The 20,240-nt window shown below is 48.5% G+C and overlaps 1 protein-coding gene across 1 annotated transcript; it reads right to left on the bottom strand.

Moving 5' to 3' along the window:
- Positions 1-8: 8 nt before the first annotated feature.
- On the bottom strand, positions 9-18,963 carry LOC142566200 (uncharacterized). The gene is made up of 3 exons (XM_075677044.1): positions 18,891-18,963; positions 16,879-17,278; positions 9-200 (listed from the first exon to the last, which is right to left on the bottom strand). Exons 1-3 carry the CDS (start codon positions 18,961-18,963, stop codon positions 167-169), a joined length of 507 nt encoding a protein of 168 aa, XP_075533159.1. The 3' UTR covers positions 9-166.
- Positions 18,964-20,240: the final 1,277 nt, after the last annotated feature.

The following is a 20,240-nucleotide window of genomic DNA, read 5'->3' as shown; positions in this document are numbered from 1 at the left end:
ATTCCGAGTAATTAAGTTTTTATTTATTCTAAAGTTTCAAGAAGTTATACATGCATCATAGGGGTTTAAGTCATTTACAGAAACACCAACACTGCAACCATGGGCAGCCTCGGGCGTGTCTTGTCAAAACATGCAGCAGGTGGAGAGGGTAGGGGTGACTGCCCGCTCAATATTTGTCAGCATTCAAGTGCGGCATGTCCCTGCAAGAAAGGAAAAAAAAGGGGGGTGGGAAGAGGGGTATTCGACATTGATTGCAACTTTAGTATGAATGGTGCTCGTACGCGGGCGTTTTTTGAAATCGGAACTTACTGTATTCACAGTCGTGGTGGGTCAAAAAAAAAAGGGGGGGGGGGAATTCAGCAAAAGCTCAATCGGTCCATGCTTGCCCAGTCGCACCGAAATGCAGATGGGCAGGCATTGAACAAAATAAATACAGCAGGCTACTCTTTCCGTTACAGTTCTATGCGTAACGTCGTGCGTAGAGTTCGTGAAGCGGAAGTAGAGCGGAAGGCTGCATTCCCAGATATTTTTTTGTCGGACTCGAGCAAAATTTACCTGCGCAGCTGTCGTCGGTACCTAGGAGCAGCCGTCGACAACGTCCCTGAGGGACAAGGAAATACGTCGAGAATTTCGCTAAGTTGGGGACAAGGGCGCACCACAGTCCACAGTGGTCTGATATAATTGCGCCGCATGGCTCCTCGCAGGCGTTTTCTTTTTCTTTAATAAGAAAATAAAACTTCCTTGATGCCTTAAGTAAGCGCGCCGTATCATGTACAACTTTTTGGTGAAAGCATTCATTACTTCCACAGCATCTAGAGCGAAAGGGGAGAAATAAGGTTATACTGGGGATTTCCTTGGTGACTGTGTAGGGATATAGAAAACGTCTAAAAGATTGACCACCGTGAAGTCCGACGCCATTGCCTGCTTTGCGTTTGTGCCGTCCAACTTCGCGCCCGTTTGCCTCTCAGTAGTGTTCTACCGCGTTTGACACTGCATACTCTGGCTCATTGTTCGCGGTGGTGCGCCTCATGCAGCGCTTTCATCGCCTTTACTCCATGTTCGGCCTTCATGTCGGTGTTGTGGTAAGGAGTGTTTTTTATGGATATGTTGTCGTGGGCAAACGAGTCCGGTGTGCTTCTGCCCATTCGCTACACGATCTGCACTGTGGCCCATATAGACACACTCGATGGTAGGAGATAGGATCATTTGCATAAAAGTGCGCCTTTTAGCGTTAATTGAGATAAGGTCCGTTTGTCAACACGGGCATAAGTAAATTTTAGCGGCTGCACAAACATACATATGCCTGCGGAAACTTTCCTTTCACACACTAAATGTCGGAAAAAGTGGTAGGAGATAGGATCATTTGCTCCACCTGACCTAAAGAATAGAGGGGCTTTAGACTGACCATGAAATTATTACAACCAATACAGCACGGTAGTTTTCCACTGCTATTGCTAGCATGGGCATTCCTGAATCAAGTGAATACTGCTACACTACCACGAAAAATTAGCCGTATGTCATTCAAGTTAATCGGTGGCATTCAAAACAGTTGAAAAGTGCGTTAACGTACATTGTTGCTATGTTTGGGGTAGCGAATAAAGCTGGTATATCATTGCGCGTGACGACGCTGGTCGCCATGATGTGTTGCGCAGTCGGCGTCTTGGAGGTATTGTAAGGGGGCAGTGAGCCGCTTTGACATTTGTCCAGTGCACGCAGAAAGCGTACGAACGGACAAGAGTGTATCATTATAAGCACATGATCACTGCTGGGCAGTGTTACAGATCTTGCATTTCAGAAACATGTAGATGACATATTCGTCTAGCTTACATTAGTGAATGGCTTGATTTTATTCTTATGTGTTCATGTTCGTCGACTTCGCCTTTCGTTTGGGGCTGCCGCTGCGGTTGGAACAGCCAACAGCAGCTAGCACACACAACCATCGTGAAGAACGGAGGCAGGCAAACCTCGACCGCACCGACATTCAAATGCAGAGCGCAACAGCGGTTGGGGTACCGCGACGGTACACTAAGATGAAAAGCTGCTATCCCAGGATTCCTAGCTGTGACGTCAGTGCATGCGTACTTTGTAAAGAGCGATAAATCCTATGCCATAACGCCGCGCACAGCTTTGTTAAACCACTCGATCGCTAAGTCTTGGAAAAGTTGATGCGCGTGGATATCGGCTAAGCGATCGATGTACTGATGCCTGGGGTTAATCGGGAAATAATATTTACTACAATGATAAAAGTCAAGCGGCACTATACAGGCTATATATATATATATATTGGCTGCCTAATTCTCATGGGGACTTACTACAATGAATAAGCGCATTTCTTGAGCTGCTTTGGTCGCACATGTATGTGATGCACGTGTGTGCATGCGCCGTCTCGTAACTGACCCGTGCCGCCTGACGACGTATTGCGCCCTCGCTTGGTCTTGCAGCTTTTCTAAAGTCTGGATATCGTTACGTAGTAGCAAGAAACTGACTGCACCGCTGCACTCAGTTTCTAGTTCCTACGTTCACATTGAACATAAATTGCGTCTTCAAAGTGAAGATTTCAAACACGCAAATTTCATGGCGTGCAGCTGCAGTATCTGGTTAGTCATTCTGGAAAGCCAAGTTTACTTTTCTCACTTTGCCTTGGAAATAGGCGCGTTGGAATCGACATCGCTTGCTTCCCGCCCCCATCGCGCTGGAGCACGCAGCGTACTCTGCCAGATAACGTTAAAATTACAAAGAAAAAAAAAACCGTGGACTGCACTGACCGGATATAAGCGAAGCAGACATACTTTCAACGGTCCCGTTTGCAACGTATACGGACGCTCGATTATTACGAAGGTAGGCAGCCGGGGAATTTGTACGTATGGAATTCTAGGGTTTTACGTGCCAAAATCTCAATCTGATTATGAGGAACGCCGTAGTGGGGGATGCGGATTTTGACTGCCAGGGGATCTTTAACGTGCCTCCATTGCATGAGACACGGACGCTCTTGCATTTTGCCCCCATCGAAATGCGACCGCCGCGGCCGGGAGTGATAACCTTCATGAAAGCACCATGCATCCAAACATTTGAGACCAAAAGACTTCGTTCGAGCAAAGCACTAGCCCCCTTCACACACGCGGTAGAGCGACGCTTTGCTCCGAAAATGTCACCCCCCTCCCCACTTAAAAAAATACAAAAAAATAGAGAAATCCTTGAATATCGCTTATCCAACGACCGGTTGCCAAACTGCACATTGTACAGGGGTAGGCGATCTTATCCCTACGGGGTTGCAACACGGTTCGCAGCGTCTGGTTTTGCTTTATCACTCGTGATCGTTCAGTCATCATCTCGTTCTGTCGTCCTCAAGTGCGCTTTTTGCTGCGACTTTTGTTGAAATCCTTGTGTCTAATGTTCCACTTCTGCAGCGTGCGTCTGTGTGCGAGTGGTGCTTAAAAAATATGTGCCCGTACTGCAGGTTTCACCGTAGTATGCGCAGCACCATGGTCGTTTATCTACCGGGGAAAAACATAGTAGTGTAGATATTAATGGCGATCACGTCACCGTAAACTACTTTACTCAAGGCACGTATCAATCGCCTATGTTACACCAATGAAGTACCGAATCCCCGTAGATGGAAGTATTTGCAAGATTCTGTCTACCACCGTTTTCGAGTCGTTTGGGAAGGCAAAACTTGCATTCCTGATACGCTCTTCCATTTTGTTTTTAAATATATACCGTATCATTTCGAAAAGTCTACCTATTGGGAACGCTCGGATAAAACGAAAAAACCCCGCGTGATGGTCAGTTTCGTTGAAAGGACGGCATTTTCTAGCGCGTGGTGTTCGGAGAATCAAACAAAATGAGTCTATAGCCGTAGCAACAATTGCACCCACAGTTCTAGCATATATAATTGAAGCCTTATATTTTACTGATTAGGGATGCATCATCACTTTGTGTTGCCGGGGTTTGATATAATACATCTACGCAAAACTCGTCCGATAGCGGTCTCTCATGGATGTTTGCTATGGAAGAGACAAGTTGCTGTCGTTCTTGCGCGTACGCGGGACACACGCAAAATATATGTTCAAGTGTTTCTGGCACCTCACAGCATTCACAGTTTGGGCTAGTATCACTGGCACCTATCATATTTCTATAACGGTTGGTGAATGCGACACCAAGGCGAATCCGGTGCACCATGCTCGTGTGGTTTCTATTGAACTTTTGAGGCATACGAAATCGCATTTCTTGGCCTAATGCAACCAGCGCAGCCCTGGTCACAAGAGCCGCTGTAGCTTTTCTCCAAGCCACTGGGCTGGACGCACGCCTTTAGAGATACCACAACTCTGTGAATTTGTATATACGCATCTCTTCCTTATACCATCATCATTCATCAGCCCTTTCCCTCCCCGTCCCTTTTCCCCAGAGTAGAGTAGCAGGCCAGAGCAAGTTATAGCTCAGGCCGACCTCTCTGCCTTTCTGTAAATAAATTTCTCTCTCTCTCTCTCTCTACGCAAAATGTGGGCCGAATACACGCGAGTTCAATGTGTTCATAAGCCTCGCCTACGCACTGCAGGACAAAATTAAATAGAACACCATTGTATTTCGGGCCATATTTTAGGGGACGGATATATCTGAACTGGTATTAGTCATGGCGATAATTGGCACAGCACGGCAGACAAGTAAACTCGGACGCGACGCTGATTTCCTGCAGTCATCGCGTCGTACTTGTCTGCTGCTTGTGTCCTTCCATGTTGTGCCAATTGTCGCCGTAAATTACCAACTCACCCAGTACTCTACGGACGAAGCTTAAGCACTGGCTGTTGAATTTGTGATTCTGCCATTTTAGCATATATGCCATAAATTAGTTCCATTCGTTGCACTGATTGCAGAAAATCAGGTAGTCATCAACGTAACGAAATATCTTGATAACGCTATCACCTAAGGCTTTCTCTAAGCAGCTGTCAACCTTACTCAGGTAAATATTGCTAAGAATAGGGGCACCCTTTGAGCCGCCTGATCTCTGCAGAAAAACGCCATCTCTCCGCCCAATCAGCGTCGACTTCAAGTACAGTACATTGAAAGGCAAGCGTTATCAGGATATTTCGTTGCGTTGATGGTTACCTGATTTTCTGCAATAGCGAAGAATTCGATTCCGCTGCTACCTCAGTAAATGAGCAATTTATACTTTATAGAGGAGGATTAAAGTTTACTAAGGAATTTCCTCAGTGATGCGTAATTCAGTTTCTTGACATTTCCTTGGCCTTCGAACAAAATCACGTTTGTTGGCAGTACTACTCCCCAAGATCTTCCGAAACCGTTGCTAAACTTTCAATCCAAGCATTCTAAATTAGTAAAAAACGGAATTGCCATGTCGTGCCTTAAGTCTTCCCTCACCAGATCCTGCATGCACAAAATCAGCGCCAGTTTTAATGCGCAGGTCCGGCGCCTATTACAAGCAGGTTATCCTAGTGTAGCAGTGGTCACTGTGGCTGAGCGCCTAAAGACGTCGGTTTCAAGGGGGACGGACGTGATTACAGAAAGCAGTAATAACAAAAGAGTAGTGGCTATTCCGCACATTCATTCAGTGTCGCACAAGCTTAAAAAAGTTGCAAGTAGATATGATGTTAATGTTGCTTTCACTGCTCCCAATACGCTAGGTAAGATATGCGTTGCCGTGCACAGGAAAAAGGAGCAGGTAAAAGGCAAAAGAACAGATATTTGTCCAGTGAAGCACAATAAGAACAACAGTTTCTCACTGCCGTATGGGTGTGGTTTATAAAATTCCCCTTAGCTGTGGCCAGTTCTACGTAGGGCAAACGGGGCGGTGTATCAATCAGAGGCTAATGGAACATAAAAGGTCGTTAACCGGTGGATCGCCTTCTAATCTTTCCCTACATTGCCAAGATTGTAGCTGCACGCCAGAGTTAGATGAAGGCGTGATATTGTACAGGCATAAGAATGAAGATGCGCGTCTTATGGTAGAGGCATGGCATATCTAAACGGTGGAAGTGCGTGCGTGAGTCAGCCTTCGATTACTTTACATAAGGAAGAGATTAGGTGCCTTAACAGTTATCTATCACGTAGACCAACACATGTACCCGGCTGACACATGGTGATACCATTCCTGAGCTTGCGCAGACGAGTTTTGTGTCTTTCTTTTTTCGCCTCAGTGCTCCCTTCAGTTGATAGTCGGCGTTCGTGTTGTCCACTTCTCTACTCTTGTGTCCTGTCTGCACGCCTCACCTCTTTTTTGCATAATGAATACTTACCAACTAGCTCAGATTTCTGTCGTTCTATGTGGACACTCCGCTGCAGACGCATTTCTGCCGTCGCCGTGAGGTTCCGTATAAAGCACGGGCGATAAAATTCGCCGCATGCCGTTGGCTGTACGTGCGAGTGAAAGCGGGCGAGGGTGAGTCAGTGATCGCGGCCCAGTCTCTTGCACGCAAGCGAGGGAAGCGGAGAGGAAGCGCGCCTAAAGCGCCTTGAACTTCGTAAAGTAGCGACACACTCCTCCTCCGCCTTCACTCCTCCTCGTTTCTCCTCTCTTTTACGCTCCCTCCTCGACCGTGGCCAACACCTCCTAGTTCTCTAGAGGGCGTTGTCGTGGCGCGGTCTATGGGGAACCAGCGCTGGATAGGCGGCGCGTCGAAAAGAGTGCGTTGCACGCCGCCCTGGCGACGAAACGCGGCATATTCCAGCCTCTCGACCAGACGACACACACGTGCGCGGCCGTATTATAGTTCGTATGTTTCCGTTTTCCCGCCGCTTCAAGCGGACAGTTTTCGTAAAGAAGCTAGCGCCATCAAGTGAAAAAATGACGAAAGAAGCTTTTTAAGCTTTATATATTTTTCACAGTGTGTCGCAGCGAGCACGTGTGTTTCTTTAACGGTTGCGCCATATGGTTGCGCTGTGGTCCGTTGTCATGCTTGCGTGGCAGCCTGCCTCGCAAATCTAGCAGTTATGGCTCCGGTCGTGCTGCGCTATGGTTTCGGAAGTATTCGTTGGCCTGAAGGCATTCCATATTTCTCTGGCTACACATAAAAAATTCTGACGTTACTTCGCCACAGCAGTCAATGAAAAAGAAAGCTTTATCGCATCAGCTGACTCGCGCACGCAAAGGTTTGAGTGCTCCGCTGCTGGGGATCCGTGAAAACGCTGGCTAAATTTAGCACTAATTACATAAATTTACCGGATGCATCTCAGCGTCGAGTCCTCATCCGCATGCGCATTTTTAAAAACACATTCTTCAAAGCGGCATTCTTCAAAGCGTGGCACTATACTTTACGAAGGGGCTTTAAGCGCGCCGTCTTCCGTTGCGCGCAAGGATCCGAGGAGGAGGGGGGGTCGCGGTATCTTAAAAGCATTCTGCGATGGGGACAGGGTCTGGCCGCGCACTATGTTTTCGCGGCTTAGTTCGCGTTGGGGGGGGGGGGGGGGAAGGATGCGAGACGCAACACGAAGGGCAATTAGCTCGCTGCTACTGCCGCGCTTCCTCGCTACAGCGTTTTCAGAGCGAGTTCCCGTGGTCATTAAGATTTGTTCATGTTTGCTTGTGCGCGCGTGACACCGTGCTTGTTAATTTAATTAGTATGCCTATGTTTAAAAGTTTATACTATCGATAAAACTACTATCCTTACTTCGTACAGTTGTCCACTGATTTGCTATCGTAATCAATGGTTCGCCTTTCGGGCGAAACTGCGACTTTTTTTATTCCCCGTACTGAATAACAATCAATAAACCGTATTTCCTTTGTGTAATGTGTGACAGCTCGGTTGCACATTATTATGTCTTCTGTCACACTGCCGCAGAAATATAAAGGCTGTTTCGTTTTTTGTAGTGCTTCTAGTTCTGTTGGTAGGCCCTAACCGTTCACAGTACCATTATTTGTATTTGTATCCGTGTAACCGAGACAGCTGCTGCACCTTTCTTATGTAATACGCAACATGGTAGGACTAAAACTTTGTTGCACGTACCGACTGGCGACTTCTGGGTCGTCGTCGAATAGTTGCGAATAATGTAGAGCCTTCTCACCATTAATATCAGTTTTCATTAAAGGTTGTCATTACAGTGCACATTATAAAGCATGCATTATTAAAAGCACGAGGGATAATTCGAACCAACTAAAGTCGCTTGTTCGCAAAGTTTGTGCTCTTCGCATCGTACGCGATCATACATGATCGTATAAAGCTTAAAAATTGAGTTCTCGGATTTTACGATGCCAAAACAACGATCTGATTGCGGGGCCTCTTGATTAATTTTAACCACCTGGGATGCTGTAACGTGCGAGCATTGTTGTATTTCGCCCCCATCGAATTGCGGCCGTCGGGATCGAATCCGCGACCTCGTGCTCAGCAACGTCATTGCAACTAAGCTACCGCGGCGGGTCATAAAAAGTTTGAAAAGGCAGCTTTATGGGTAGGGCTCCATGGTTTCGGATAAATCCGATAAACACTCGCCGGTAAAATTTTTGACAATTCGGACTTATCCGGTAAACTTCGATTTTAACGTACAATATGACCCTGTTCCGTTCTTTATCGAAAGCCTTTCGATAAAAGGCATGCTCATAGCGGTCATTGATACATCGGCCGATTTGGCCGATATAACCTTTACCTCACGTCAATAGTATCTCGTAGACCGCACCCATCGCACATTTAACAAAGAGCTTGTCGCCCCCCCCCCCCCCGGGAGCGCGAGACGACATTTTGATATACGGTCCACTCGCGGCACTCGAACGCCAGGGGACCGAATCGAGTGCGTAAAGCCTGATGGCGGAAAGCATGGCATGCTCACATGACGCATTTCTGTAGCGCGCAAAAAAAAATTTTGGGCAAGCAAAATGGGAAAGAAACGAAAGCTTTCCAGCGACTACGCAAAGGATCGAGTTTAGTGATTTTGAAGAGCCAGGGTCGTTCGAAGGAGTCATTGTTTGCAAGTTTTGTCGTGTTACAGCACTGCCAACGGCAAGGGCGTCTTCCATAACAGCAACCTCGTAAAATATGCTTGCATCTATTACAACAAGCTTTAAAGCAACAAACGTAGGTGTTTCGTAGTCAAATATTTGTGCTTAGGTGTATATGTGTTTGTGCGTTCGAACCTTCCAGACAACTAAAATACGCTTCGTGTGTTCTGACGTTTTCGTGTTCAGATATCATTTCATCTAAGATTTTGGAGTATTAAGAATAATGCAAAATTAAACTCCGAATTTCGGAAGGAAAGGCGGGAAAACCAGCGCATCCAGATCGAGATCCCGAACCCGGTTTCGCTCCCAGCCCGCGAAGCAGGCCACGTGGGCCGATAAAGTCAAGGGCACAGCGCCGTCGATGGGAAAGAAGGCTGCGACGGCCAAAAGAGCAAGTGGTAAGGCACAGTCAGAGCAAGTGAATGATCCCCGAATCCAATCACTTGAGGGGGGAAATCAACAGCTCAGGCGTGAACTTGCAGAGCTTAAGGAGGCCTTAAATAGCATTAGAGGGCAACTCTCGAACCGCGATGAGGATAAAATTAAAGCTCTATAGGCCCGCTTGCTGGAAAATCCAAGCGTAAAGCTCCCAACCCAAAACTGGTGAGCGAGACAGAAGAGGAGGATGGGATGGCTGAGCCGAGCGAAGCCACAGCTACCGCCGCCGATCCTCCTGCCAAAATAAACAGCAGAGGCAAGCTAGCTGCCATAGAAAAGACCCTAGGACGCATGATGGAAATGCTCTCCGGGATGGAGACGAGTTTAACTCAACTGGAGAGACCCAAGGTCCACGCCAAAGGCCAGTGTCGACACTGCAGAATCAGGCGAACCCGAATCCCGAAAGTGGAGCTAAAGGGCTAATTGATCATTCTCAGTAGGCAAAATGGCGAACGCGAATAGCAACAATCTGAAAATCTGGCAGTGCAACTACGCAAGTTTCCAGAGGCGAAAGGCCCCATTGGGACAGCTTATCAGGTCTATTGCGGACAAGCCGCAAGTGTTATATTGTTACAGGAAACTCTATGTACAGCAGAAATTTCCCTCTCGGGGTACCGTACGGTAGCATACAGGAGAGAAAAGGGCAGAGGTATCGCTACCCTGATCAGAAAGAACATCTTGTTCGTTGAGCACGAGGTCCGCGCGTACAAAGCGGGCCTCGAGGCCCAGTTAATAGAGATCGTACCCAACAGAACAATCTATTCTAACATTTTCATTCTCAACGTGTACAGCACACCATCGGACAGGAAAAGAGACTTCATTACTAGGCACCACGTCTAGGGCGGCAAAAAGCGCGCCTCTCGTTGTTGCGGGTGACTTTAACGCACCCAATACGGAATGGGGGTACGGTTACAAAAGTGCAAAAGGGACGAACTTGGCCTTCAACGCTACATACCTCGGCTTAATACTCGTCACAGACCCAAGGCTCCCCACCACATCCGGTAATTCGGTTAGTCGAGATACGACCCCCGATCTCACCTTCCTCCGAGGTATCGAAGGCACGTGGGACAACCTCCAGGAGGGGCTAGGCAGTGACCATTACATACTTGAAATTCTGTTGCGTGTCAAACCCAGACCACCCGCGAGATATGAGTATGTGGACTGGGACCTTTTTCAAAAAATCAGAAATGAAACAGTCCCGCCAGACGAAACGTATGCAGATCTGCTAGAGAATCTGAACATGTCAATTAAAGGAGCAACCAAAGAAATCGTTACGGATCTTGAAGTTCCTAAAATGGACTCGAGACTGGCTCACCTTTTAGAGGCCAAAAACACCATCTCAGCCATATGGCAGACCCAAAACCTTAATCGTAGACTCAGATTGAAAATCGCGCTTCTTAACAAGGAGATTGAAACCTATTCGGCCCAGCTCGCCCGGCAGCAATGGGATGAGACGTGTACCGAAACGGACGGGCGTATGCGAAGAGGTAGCAAATGAAGCTTATTAATAAATTATTAAAAAATACTTTTAATAATTTACATTTATTAGGTATGGAAACATCGTCACTTGCATTTAGAGGTCATAAATATGTACAGGGTGTCCCAATGAACTATCACGCACCAAGATTACAAAAAAAAAATTAATGCGTTACTCGAACAAAACCTAGCGCATGTTGTTTCCAGTACAGTGGAGTAGCTGCCAGTAATGTCTTCGTTACTGATATTTAATTAGGTAAGTAATTACTAATCTAACTCAAGATGTAATTATCAAAGGGTCAATTAGGAATTTGCAGGCACAGCCAAAGGACATTCAACTGCGGTATTTTCAGCGACATACTAATTTTTTCCGACGGATAAATAAACCCTGCGAAATATGGCGAATACCACGTGAGTGCGCTCCCACCCGCATTAGAGTTACTGTATGTGCTACCAAAGGTAGCATATACAGTAACTCTAACCCGCATCATAAAGCAGTGCCCTCAATCAGGCTCCTTCTGAGTTACCCAGAACGAAATGAAGGAAATAAAGAAAAAAATCACCGCCCAAGCACTCCGTACAGATGGTAAACCAGCGAAGATGAAACGTGCGGTTCCGGTGTTTATCACTGGGTTAATCCCGACGGTTCATTAAACGTCGGCTTGGTAGGCTGCCGGATCCTCGGTACGCAGTTGCTGCTTGCGCTCGGCTGCACGATCCTGTTCTTGTGTTCGGGCTGCAGCATCGGCACAGCGTAGACGAGCTCGTTCCCGGGTTCTGCACGCGGCGTTGCTGATCGAAAGCTGCCTGATCCTCAGGAACCGTTGTCAGATGGGAAGACAGAAGTACGTATGACGCGCGGTCTACCCATTTCGGAGCCGGAGAGAAACTGCTGCGCGCCCGCTCGGCTGAGATGGAGAGCAACGGCGTCACTACTGGCGCAGCCAATCGCGCGCCTTTCTATCGCTTTCTTTTTTTCGTGCATTCGCATGGGGTCGCACCGGAAGAGATCTCGGTGTACAGGCGACAGACGGTCGAATCGGCTCGCCATATACAGCTTAGCTGTAAAACATCGTGATCGAGCAAGTGCCTTATCTGCCTCGCCTCGGCCGAAATAGCTCGTCGCGTTTGGTGCTAGTTGGAAACAAGCCGTGATAGCGGTTGTCTTAGCGTAGATAAAGTGCACGGATGGTTCCTTTTCTTTTTTTTGACACAATACCTATCACCACAAAGGCGAATTGACAGCGTCAGTGCAAATGTTTAAAGGTGCGTTTTGTTTCGTCCCAGTCGACATGTCTTTCTGTAATGAGCAGAAGGTAAAAATGATCCTTGCCTTGGGAGCTGTAAATGACAAGAGGAAGGTCGCAAATATACATCAGTCATGGAAATGTGGCGGTGGACCGAACGCGTCGACTATCATCAGAAGTGATAAATACCTTAGACAAACCGGCAACTTCAAGAAACAGCGACGTAGGACGTCCTCCTTTGAGTCCTAGCCTACGCATGGATGTTCTAGCATATATAGACTCAAATCCTCATACTAGAGGGCAGCGACGTGGCCGCCCAAGTACCAATTTCCAAGTCATCAGTTTGGAGGATTCTAAATGATGGCCTTTCACCCGTACCACCTTAACCAGCACCAATGCTTGGAAGATCGTCTAGATCGTAGAATCGTCTACATTTCTCGAATTTGGTCCTCACAAAAGCCAATGAGTCACCGTACTTTTTGAGCAACATCATGTGTGCAGATGAAGCCAATTTTCACAGAAACGCCCAGGTAAATTTGCCTAATGCACACTATTGGAGTGACTACAATGCACACCCGCCGTGGTTGCTCAGTGGCTATGGTGTTGGGCTGCTGAGCACGAGGTCGCAGAATCGAATCCACGCCACGGCGGCCGCATTTCGATGGGGGCGAAATGCGAAGACACCCCTGTACTTAGATTTAGGTGCACGTTAAAGAACCCCAGGTGGTCGAAATTTCCGGAGTCCTCCACTACGGCGTGCCTCACAATCAGAAAGTGGTTTTGGCACGTAAAACCTCATAATTTAATTAATTAATTTAACTACAATGCACACTGGGTAAAGCACAATCGACACCAGAACCGTGGTCGTTCAACGTAGGGTGCGGAATTTACGCCGGTTCTATAATCAGTCCCATCTTCGATCACACACTGACTGGACAGCGTTACGTGGACGAAATCCTTGAAGGAGTGGTGGATGAGCTTCTCAGCGAAGTCCCGCTGTCACACGTTCCGCTTCTTTAGTATCAGCAAGATGGAGCACCAGCACACAGCAGCAGCGGAGCACGAAATTGGATGGATGCGACTTTTCATGCGCAATAAATTGGAAGGCACGGACCTAGGCACGGACCTGTAAATTGGCAGGCTAGGTCACCTGACCTCTGTCCCCTCGATTTCTCTCTTCGGGGTTATGTGAAAGGCAGTGCTTACAAGTATCGAGACGGACGTCAGATTAGCTCAAAAGAAGGATAACGGATGTCTGCCGTAGAATTCGAGCGTCGGTCATCAAGAAAGCCACTGAAGATGTGATAAGGCGGACTCAGCACTGCGTAGCTGCAGAAGGAGACATATTTGAACACGTCCTATGTAGCAGCAGCTGGTGTTCAACGGCGTTTAGGAATTCATAGATAATAGGGGCACACTGAAATCTGATGTTTTTTTGCTTGTTTTTTGTGCAGGCGTCCCGAATGCCAATTCGGCTCATTTAAGTGGTTATTTACTTTCTTGAATACATCGGTTTTGCCTTTTCTCAACACGTGGGTCGCTTCCCGGTCTGTTTATTTAACTTTTATTTTATGCCATGAACCTGTTTTTGCAGCACGTATACACTCTCATGAAAACTAAAACCGTCACTTCAATTTGGCGGCAAGTTCTGGCGCGAAGTATAGCTGCGCGCGCAATCAGTCGATGCGGTGCGAGCCTAGCCGGGATTTTTGAAACATGCTATGCTTATTGCATTGCTTTTCGCGTTTCGTGTGTGGTCAGAGCGGCACTTCGGCCGCCTTATCAAGGGGCTTTTGTTATCAATATGATCAGTCGGCCTTGAGAGGCGGATAATAAGTGTGACGTAGAGAGGAAGGAATAGCTGCAAAGCCGCGAAACCTGCTGTTGGTGCTCCTTCGGTACCATTATCAAGGTGATGCGCTGTCTCTTTGGCTTTGCGACAGGAATGCAGTTGCTTGCAATCAGCCTATTTGAGGGTGCTGCTTTATGGATGCGGGTGGGAGCGCAGTCACGTGGTATTTTTCATATTTCGTGTGGTTTGTTTGCCGGTCGGAAAAAACATTGCGCGCAATTAGTACGTCGCTGAAAACAGCAGTTAGATGTCATTTGGGCGTGCTTACAAATGCCTCATTGACACTTTGATAATTAGGACAGTAGTTCTCGAATTAGATAATTAATTGCAATTGCTGAATTCAATTTCAGGAACGATAGAGTTACTGGCGCCCCCCCCCCCCCGAAAAAATGAACTTTCCGCCTATGATGCCAGTAATGCTGGCACAACTTCCTTTTGTAACGAGCGGTACGTACTCGCTCTTAATTACCGACGTTCCGTGGTTGAGGTCCTTTCTTTGGAGTGTAGCACTACAGCGCTGGCGGATGAGTGATTTTTTTTTTTAATCCTTGAGGAAGATTTCCTTCATATGCTAGCCATAGTTTTTGCAGCCAACTACCGCAAATGTCACCCCTCTAGATTCCATATTTTGCAGCATGAATTGAGCACAGTGGTTTAGTGAACACCCAGTTGCATTTACGACAGCTGATTTGCATTTACAATAGCCGATCGCACAGTAGCAGGGCAGAAGCAGTAATGGTTTCGTATTCGTGCACTTTCGCTGAGGCAACGTGCGGCGCGTCATCGAAAGCGCGATCTCGTTCCTCTAGAGCAAACTGCTCCGCGGAAAGGGTAAATGCGAAGTACGGAACCAAGATTTATGGGCCGTATACACTTGTAAACATTCGCTTACTAACTAAATTAACAAGCGTGGTGCCACGCGCGCACAAGCAAACATCAACACATCTCACTCGATGACCGCGAGAACTCGTTGTCAAAACGCTGGAGTGAGGAATCGCGGCAGCAGGAGCGAGCGAATTGACCTCCGTGTTGCCTCTCGCTTCAACGCGAACTAAGCGGCGAGAACACAGCGCGCACCATATGGCGCTCACGAAGCTGTCGGCCCTCGGTGCGCCGATAGAGCCGCGCCTTACCCAGCAGCCGCCAGAGTAGAATTTGCAAATTGGCAGAGTCAAATGTGGTCTACGTAATGCGATGCATTGTGCGAATCATTGCAGCACAAGACGCCGATGCGCGTCAAGCTGGCAGGGCTCAGAGGCCCGAGACGTGCTATGTCGTTTTCCTATTGCGTAGTCTTTTAAGGCGTTGAACGAAACGACAGAACGAATGAACGTACTAACGAACGTTTTCTTTAACAAGCCCTCGCTCCACTTGTGCATCTAAACCTTCATACACATCAAAGCTCACGCGCATACGCACGTGACTCCGGAATACGTACTATCCGACGTATTCTCAAACGACCCTTGACTTAAAAGCTCTTCCTTCACTCCACCGAGTGGAGTGCAGTGCCATCCCTCAACAGAACAAGACGCTACGTTTCGCAAGAACTGTCGTGCAGTGTCAATGAAGAGCAGTGACCGCTTCTGAGGAGAAGTGGCGCTGCCATAAACTTTCTTGAGTCGACGCGTGGAGTGTTGAGTGGAGGAAAGTTCTAGATACAGTAGAACTCGTTGATACGTTCCCGTTACGTAAGTTTCCCCAGCGCCAATGTTCGCAATCGAGAACACAAAAAATGATCCAACCGAGTTATGCTCATTTTCTTACCGGTTCATACGTTCCCGGGAAACACAATTTCACGGCACCAACGTTCAGTGCGTCGCCTAACTGCGATCGTATGATACGTGTTCCGGCCGCTAGATCCCATGTAAACAAAAATATGGGCTGAAGGCTTAGCTTGGTTAAGCCTGGAAGATTGCGAAAGCAATACCCTTGGCTGCGCCTTGGTTCGGCTGATGGTGTGGACATGGTTGCCCTTTGTTAAACTTATGGCTATACATCATCTGACATAGCGCAAGGCAGCGCGCCGACCACTGCGAGGAGCCGAGCTGTAGCCCCATTTATCCTCCTAGCGTGACGTCACACCAGCGAGCGCCTTCTCTCGGTAGCGCCGCAGCAGCGGCGCGCAAGGCTTCGCCTCCGCCATCGATGCCGCGAGCTGGGGCCCCGTCTCTCGGTCTGGCGTGACGTCACGCCAGCGAGCGCCCTCTCTCGGTAGCGCTGCAGCAGCGGCGCACAAGGCTTCGCCTCCACCATCGATGCCGCGAGCTGGGGCCCCGACCATGGGGCCCCGTCTCTCGGTCTGGCGTGATGGATGGATAGATATAATGAGCGTCCCCTTTGGAACGGGGCGGTGGGTTGCGCCACCAAACTCTTGCTACTATACTGCCTAATATCCTACCTAGCTAGGTTAAACAATGAAAAAAAAAACAACTATGAACTACCACGCCCAAATTTTCTGATCCCCTATTGCGAACTGCTTTTGTACGTCTCCGTCTTTTGTCGTTTCCCTACTTTTCTTCCACCAATCCTCCAGTCGCCTCTTACTAATGTCTATTGCGGACATGTTTGCTTTACCACTGCTCCCTCTGAACCCAAGGGCTTCAAGGAGGCCAGTGGTGCCTAAATCGACCGCTGCGTAGACATCTTCACATTCTAATAAAACATGCTCCGTAGCTTCCCTAGCTTTACCACAGCAAGCACATGCTTCTTGTTCCTTCTTATATCTCGCTTTATAGGTGTGTGTTCTAAGGCATCCCGATCTTGCTTCGAAAAGTAATGAGCTTCCCTTTGAGTTATCATAAATGGTTTCTTTCCTAATTTTGTTTTTTATCGGGATTTGGTAACGAATTGGTAATAGGGGAAGGGGTAGGGAGAGATTTACAGGGAGGAGCGAGCTGTGGGGGACCCTCCGCCCGACCTACCTCCTGAGGTGCCTCCATTGCTGTTTTCTTCTCCGGGTCCGCTGCACCCCTGAAGGGACCAGGGTCACCTTGGCTGGGGCGTTGGTCTGCAGGGCCTTCTTGTAGGATTGTTGGGAAGATGGGGATGGAGGGCGCTTCTCTGGGAGGTGCACCGATGCCTCGTGGGATCGGGACCGAGACTTCGAGCGGGTCCGGAACTTGCGACGGGATCTCGAACGGGTCTCCGACCGGACTTTCCTGGTCTCCTTCGTTGGGGCGCGCGACGTTCGGGTCTCCGCCGTATCTGTGGTAGTGGTCGGGTCGCTGGAGGGTTGGAGTTCACGCTGCTCTTTCTCGAGAGCTTTCCGCACCCAAGCTTTGTTCAGTGTCTGCCTAGCACGCCGCGGGCAGTTTGGATGTGCTGTAGGGTGGGTCCTGTCACAGGATCTGCAGTGTGGGGTGCGCAGATGTGACGGGGTGGGGTTGTCAGTCCCGCACGTCGCGCAAATGACCACGTGCGGTGTAGGACAGTAATCAGCCCAATGGCCGAGCTTGTGACATATCTTCCAAACCAGTTGGCGGGGTCGATGGGGGTAGCAGCGGAGTTCTGCACCATAGAAACGCACGTAGCGAGGCACTTTAAGTCTTTCAAATGTTACCAATGCAACATTGGTTTGACCCATCATTCGTGCTTGAAGTATTTGAGTTCCAGGAGCCACAAGCTCATCCACTAGCTTGGAAGACGGTGTACCGGGGAAAAGACCAGGAACAATTCCCTTGCATGAGTTGTCTGGGGCCGCAAAATATGTCGTGATGGGATAGACCCGCTGACCAAGGTTCAGCTCTCTCACCTTGTACAATGCGTCGGCTACGTGTGACTCGGGTGTGCTGATGATTGCCAATTGAGTTCTGCTGAGTTCACAGTCGGAATATGATGTCCTGACGATCCTCGGTGGTCAAGCCGGCTGCACTCCATAGAGCACTGGCGAGTTCTGGGCGCGTCCACTTATCGAGACCGCAGAATTATCTTTTCATCGTGCAAAGGAAGTTGAGGCAGGTTCTGATTCCGAATGCGCTTGCGTGCGGTAGGCTGGGAGGCGTCCGGAATGCCCAAGATGTTCTCGGAGGGTTGCATCTTAGCGCGCGTTTGACGGATGCTTCGCTTATGTATGACTGTCTTCCAACAGCCACCTGTGTCGTCGTCGGTTTTGTCGTCGTAAATGTTCGGGGCAGCATCGTCCTCCATCCTTTCCCCGGTCGGAGTGTCCACCTCTCGCTGTTGGGAGGGAAAAGTGGCGACGATGGGATCGGCGGCCACTCCTGCGGTATCCACCTCGGGCGTCTTCGTTGTTGTTGAAGAACGCGCGGCGGCGTTCTCCGTCGCCGATTGCGTCTTCTGCTCGTTGGAAAATGACGTTGCGGTAGATAAATGCTCAATCGAAACAGAGCGGTGAATTGGCCGAAGGCCCTCTGCACGCCCGTTTAGAACATGGGCCTCGGCAGAGCTGGTCGCTTGGCGCTCTTGGTTCATGGTGTAGAAAACACGCCAAGGCAGCTATGGCCCTGGCAGGGGCAGCCGCGTTGGAACTGCTTCAGAGCTGTAGAGGCGCGGGGAGCGGCAACAAAGTCCCGGGAAGAAAAGGCGGTCGGTGGGAAACGGCGAGAAAGCCGCTTGGCTTATGACTCCCGGCGAAAGCGGCCCGGGCAAGGGCGGTCGGTGAAGGTCGCGTAGTCTCGGTGGTTGCAGAACGCGCCGACGACACGTCCGTTCACTTCGGCCGACCGATTGGAACTCCCTCGTTTCAAAAGCATACATGGGGCCTAGGCACGGAACTCGTTACACGTCGTTCGGAAGAACATCCCCGTTGATTCATCGGATCTCTCGCTGATCTTCTCCTGGTTTCGGAGGAAGGTTGGCTCTCACTCTGACCAACGTGGCTTGCCACAAAAATTCCTTTGTCCGATCAGTCAAGGCAAGGTACTGCCACAGTGCTCTGCCAGCTTGGGTGGGTGCCATCAAAAAGTAGCCTGACTCGTAGGAGGCCCCTGTACATCCTTGCTTGTCGGTGCCGTCCTGCCTTGAGAGTTTTGCACATCCTCAACCATGCCCTAATGATGGCGCAAAGCCACCAAACAGGCTTTGCACATTATCAGGCAGTACCTTCATGCGTATACAGAAGGAAAGCGTTCTTGCTGAGCATACGGCATATGTGCGATGAGGGAAACAAAGATCGACGGATTGCAAGAAGCACATTGAAAAGTGCCCGATGTACTAGAAATGAAGTTCAACAATGCTGATTCTTGGGCTAGTTGGTACGATTTACTCATAATGGCAAAGCCTTTAGCGCAATTCAAGAAAGACAGGGACGTGACTCCCTCGTTTTCGTTTCTTCTCGGTCAGATTATATATATATATATATATATCATCATCATCAGCCTGGTTACGCCCACTGCAGGGCAAAGGCCTCTCCCATACTTCTCCAACTACCCCAGTCATGTACTAACTGTGGCCATGTTGTCCCTGAAAACTTCTTAATCTCATCCGGCCACCTAACTTTCTGCCGCCCTCTGCTACGCTTCCCTTGGAATCCATTCCGTAACTCTTAATGACCGTCGGTTATCTTCCCTCTTCATTACGTGTCCTGCCCATGACCATTTCTTGTGTTGATCATATAGGAGGTTGTGGCCAAGTACTGCGCCAGGGTGGCCAATCCTGCTCTGGTGAGGGAGTGCGTTACCGGTTCTGGTCACCGGGATCAGGCCACATCCAGGCCTGTTTGTGCAATTTCGTCAACACCTCGATTTTTCTTTTTTTTAATCCGGTGGAAAATTGTGCGGCACCGGGATTCGAACCACGGACCTCTTGCACGCGAGGCGGGTGCTCTACCTCTATGCCACCGCTGCACTCCTATATATATATATATATATATATATATATATATATATATATATATATATATATATATATATATATATATATATATATATATATATATATATATATATATATATATCGTTTCTCACTACAACACCTAGAGGGTAATCTGGCGCCACCGTCCATGGGAGTTTCTTTAGGGGGCACCGTGCCGTCATGGGAATGACGGTATATGTGTCTGCGAGGCTCGTGTTGGCTCGTGTTGTAAGAGGCTTCATCTAAAACGAGGATATGGCTATGCAAATAACGCATTCTCAAAGTAAAATCTTTATAAAATGTTTCCGTTCACGCATATTACATCTTTACTCACCCACAATGCATGACCAAGCAAAGAAAAGCAAGAACAGACGACCAACTGTTTCAAAGCGAGCGCGAACCTTGTCGTCTGTCCTCCAACTTTAGCGGCCCACTGATACTTTTTACGTAACATGTAGTCGTACACACAATA

The sequence above is a fragment of the Dermacentor variabilis genome, unplaced genomic scaffold, assembly GCF_050947875.1.
Source record: "Dermacentor variabilis isolate Ectoservices unplaced genomic scaffold, ASM5094787v1 scaffold_12, whole genome shotgun sequence".
Classification (NCBI taxonomy): domain Eukaryota; kingdom Metazoa; phylum Arthropoda; class Arachnida; order Ixodida; family Ixodidae; genus Dermacentor; species Dermacentor variabilis.
Note: the sequence above shows the minus strand (reverse complement) of the source record. Positions and strands in the feature narration are given on the sequence as shown.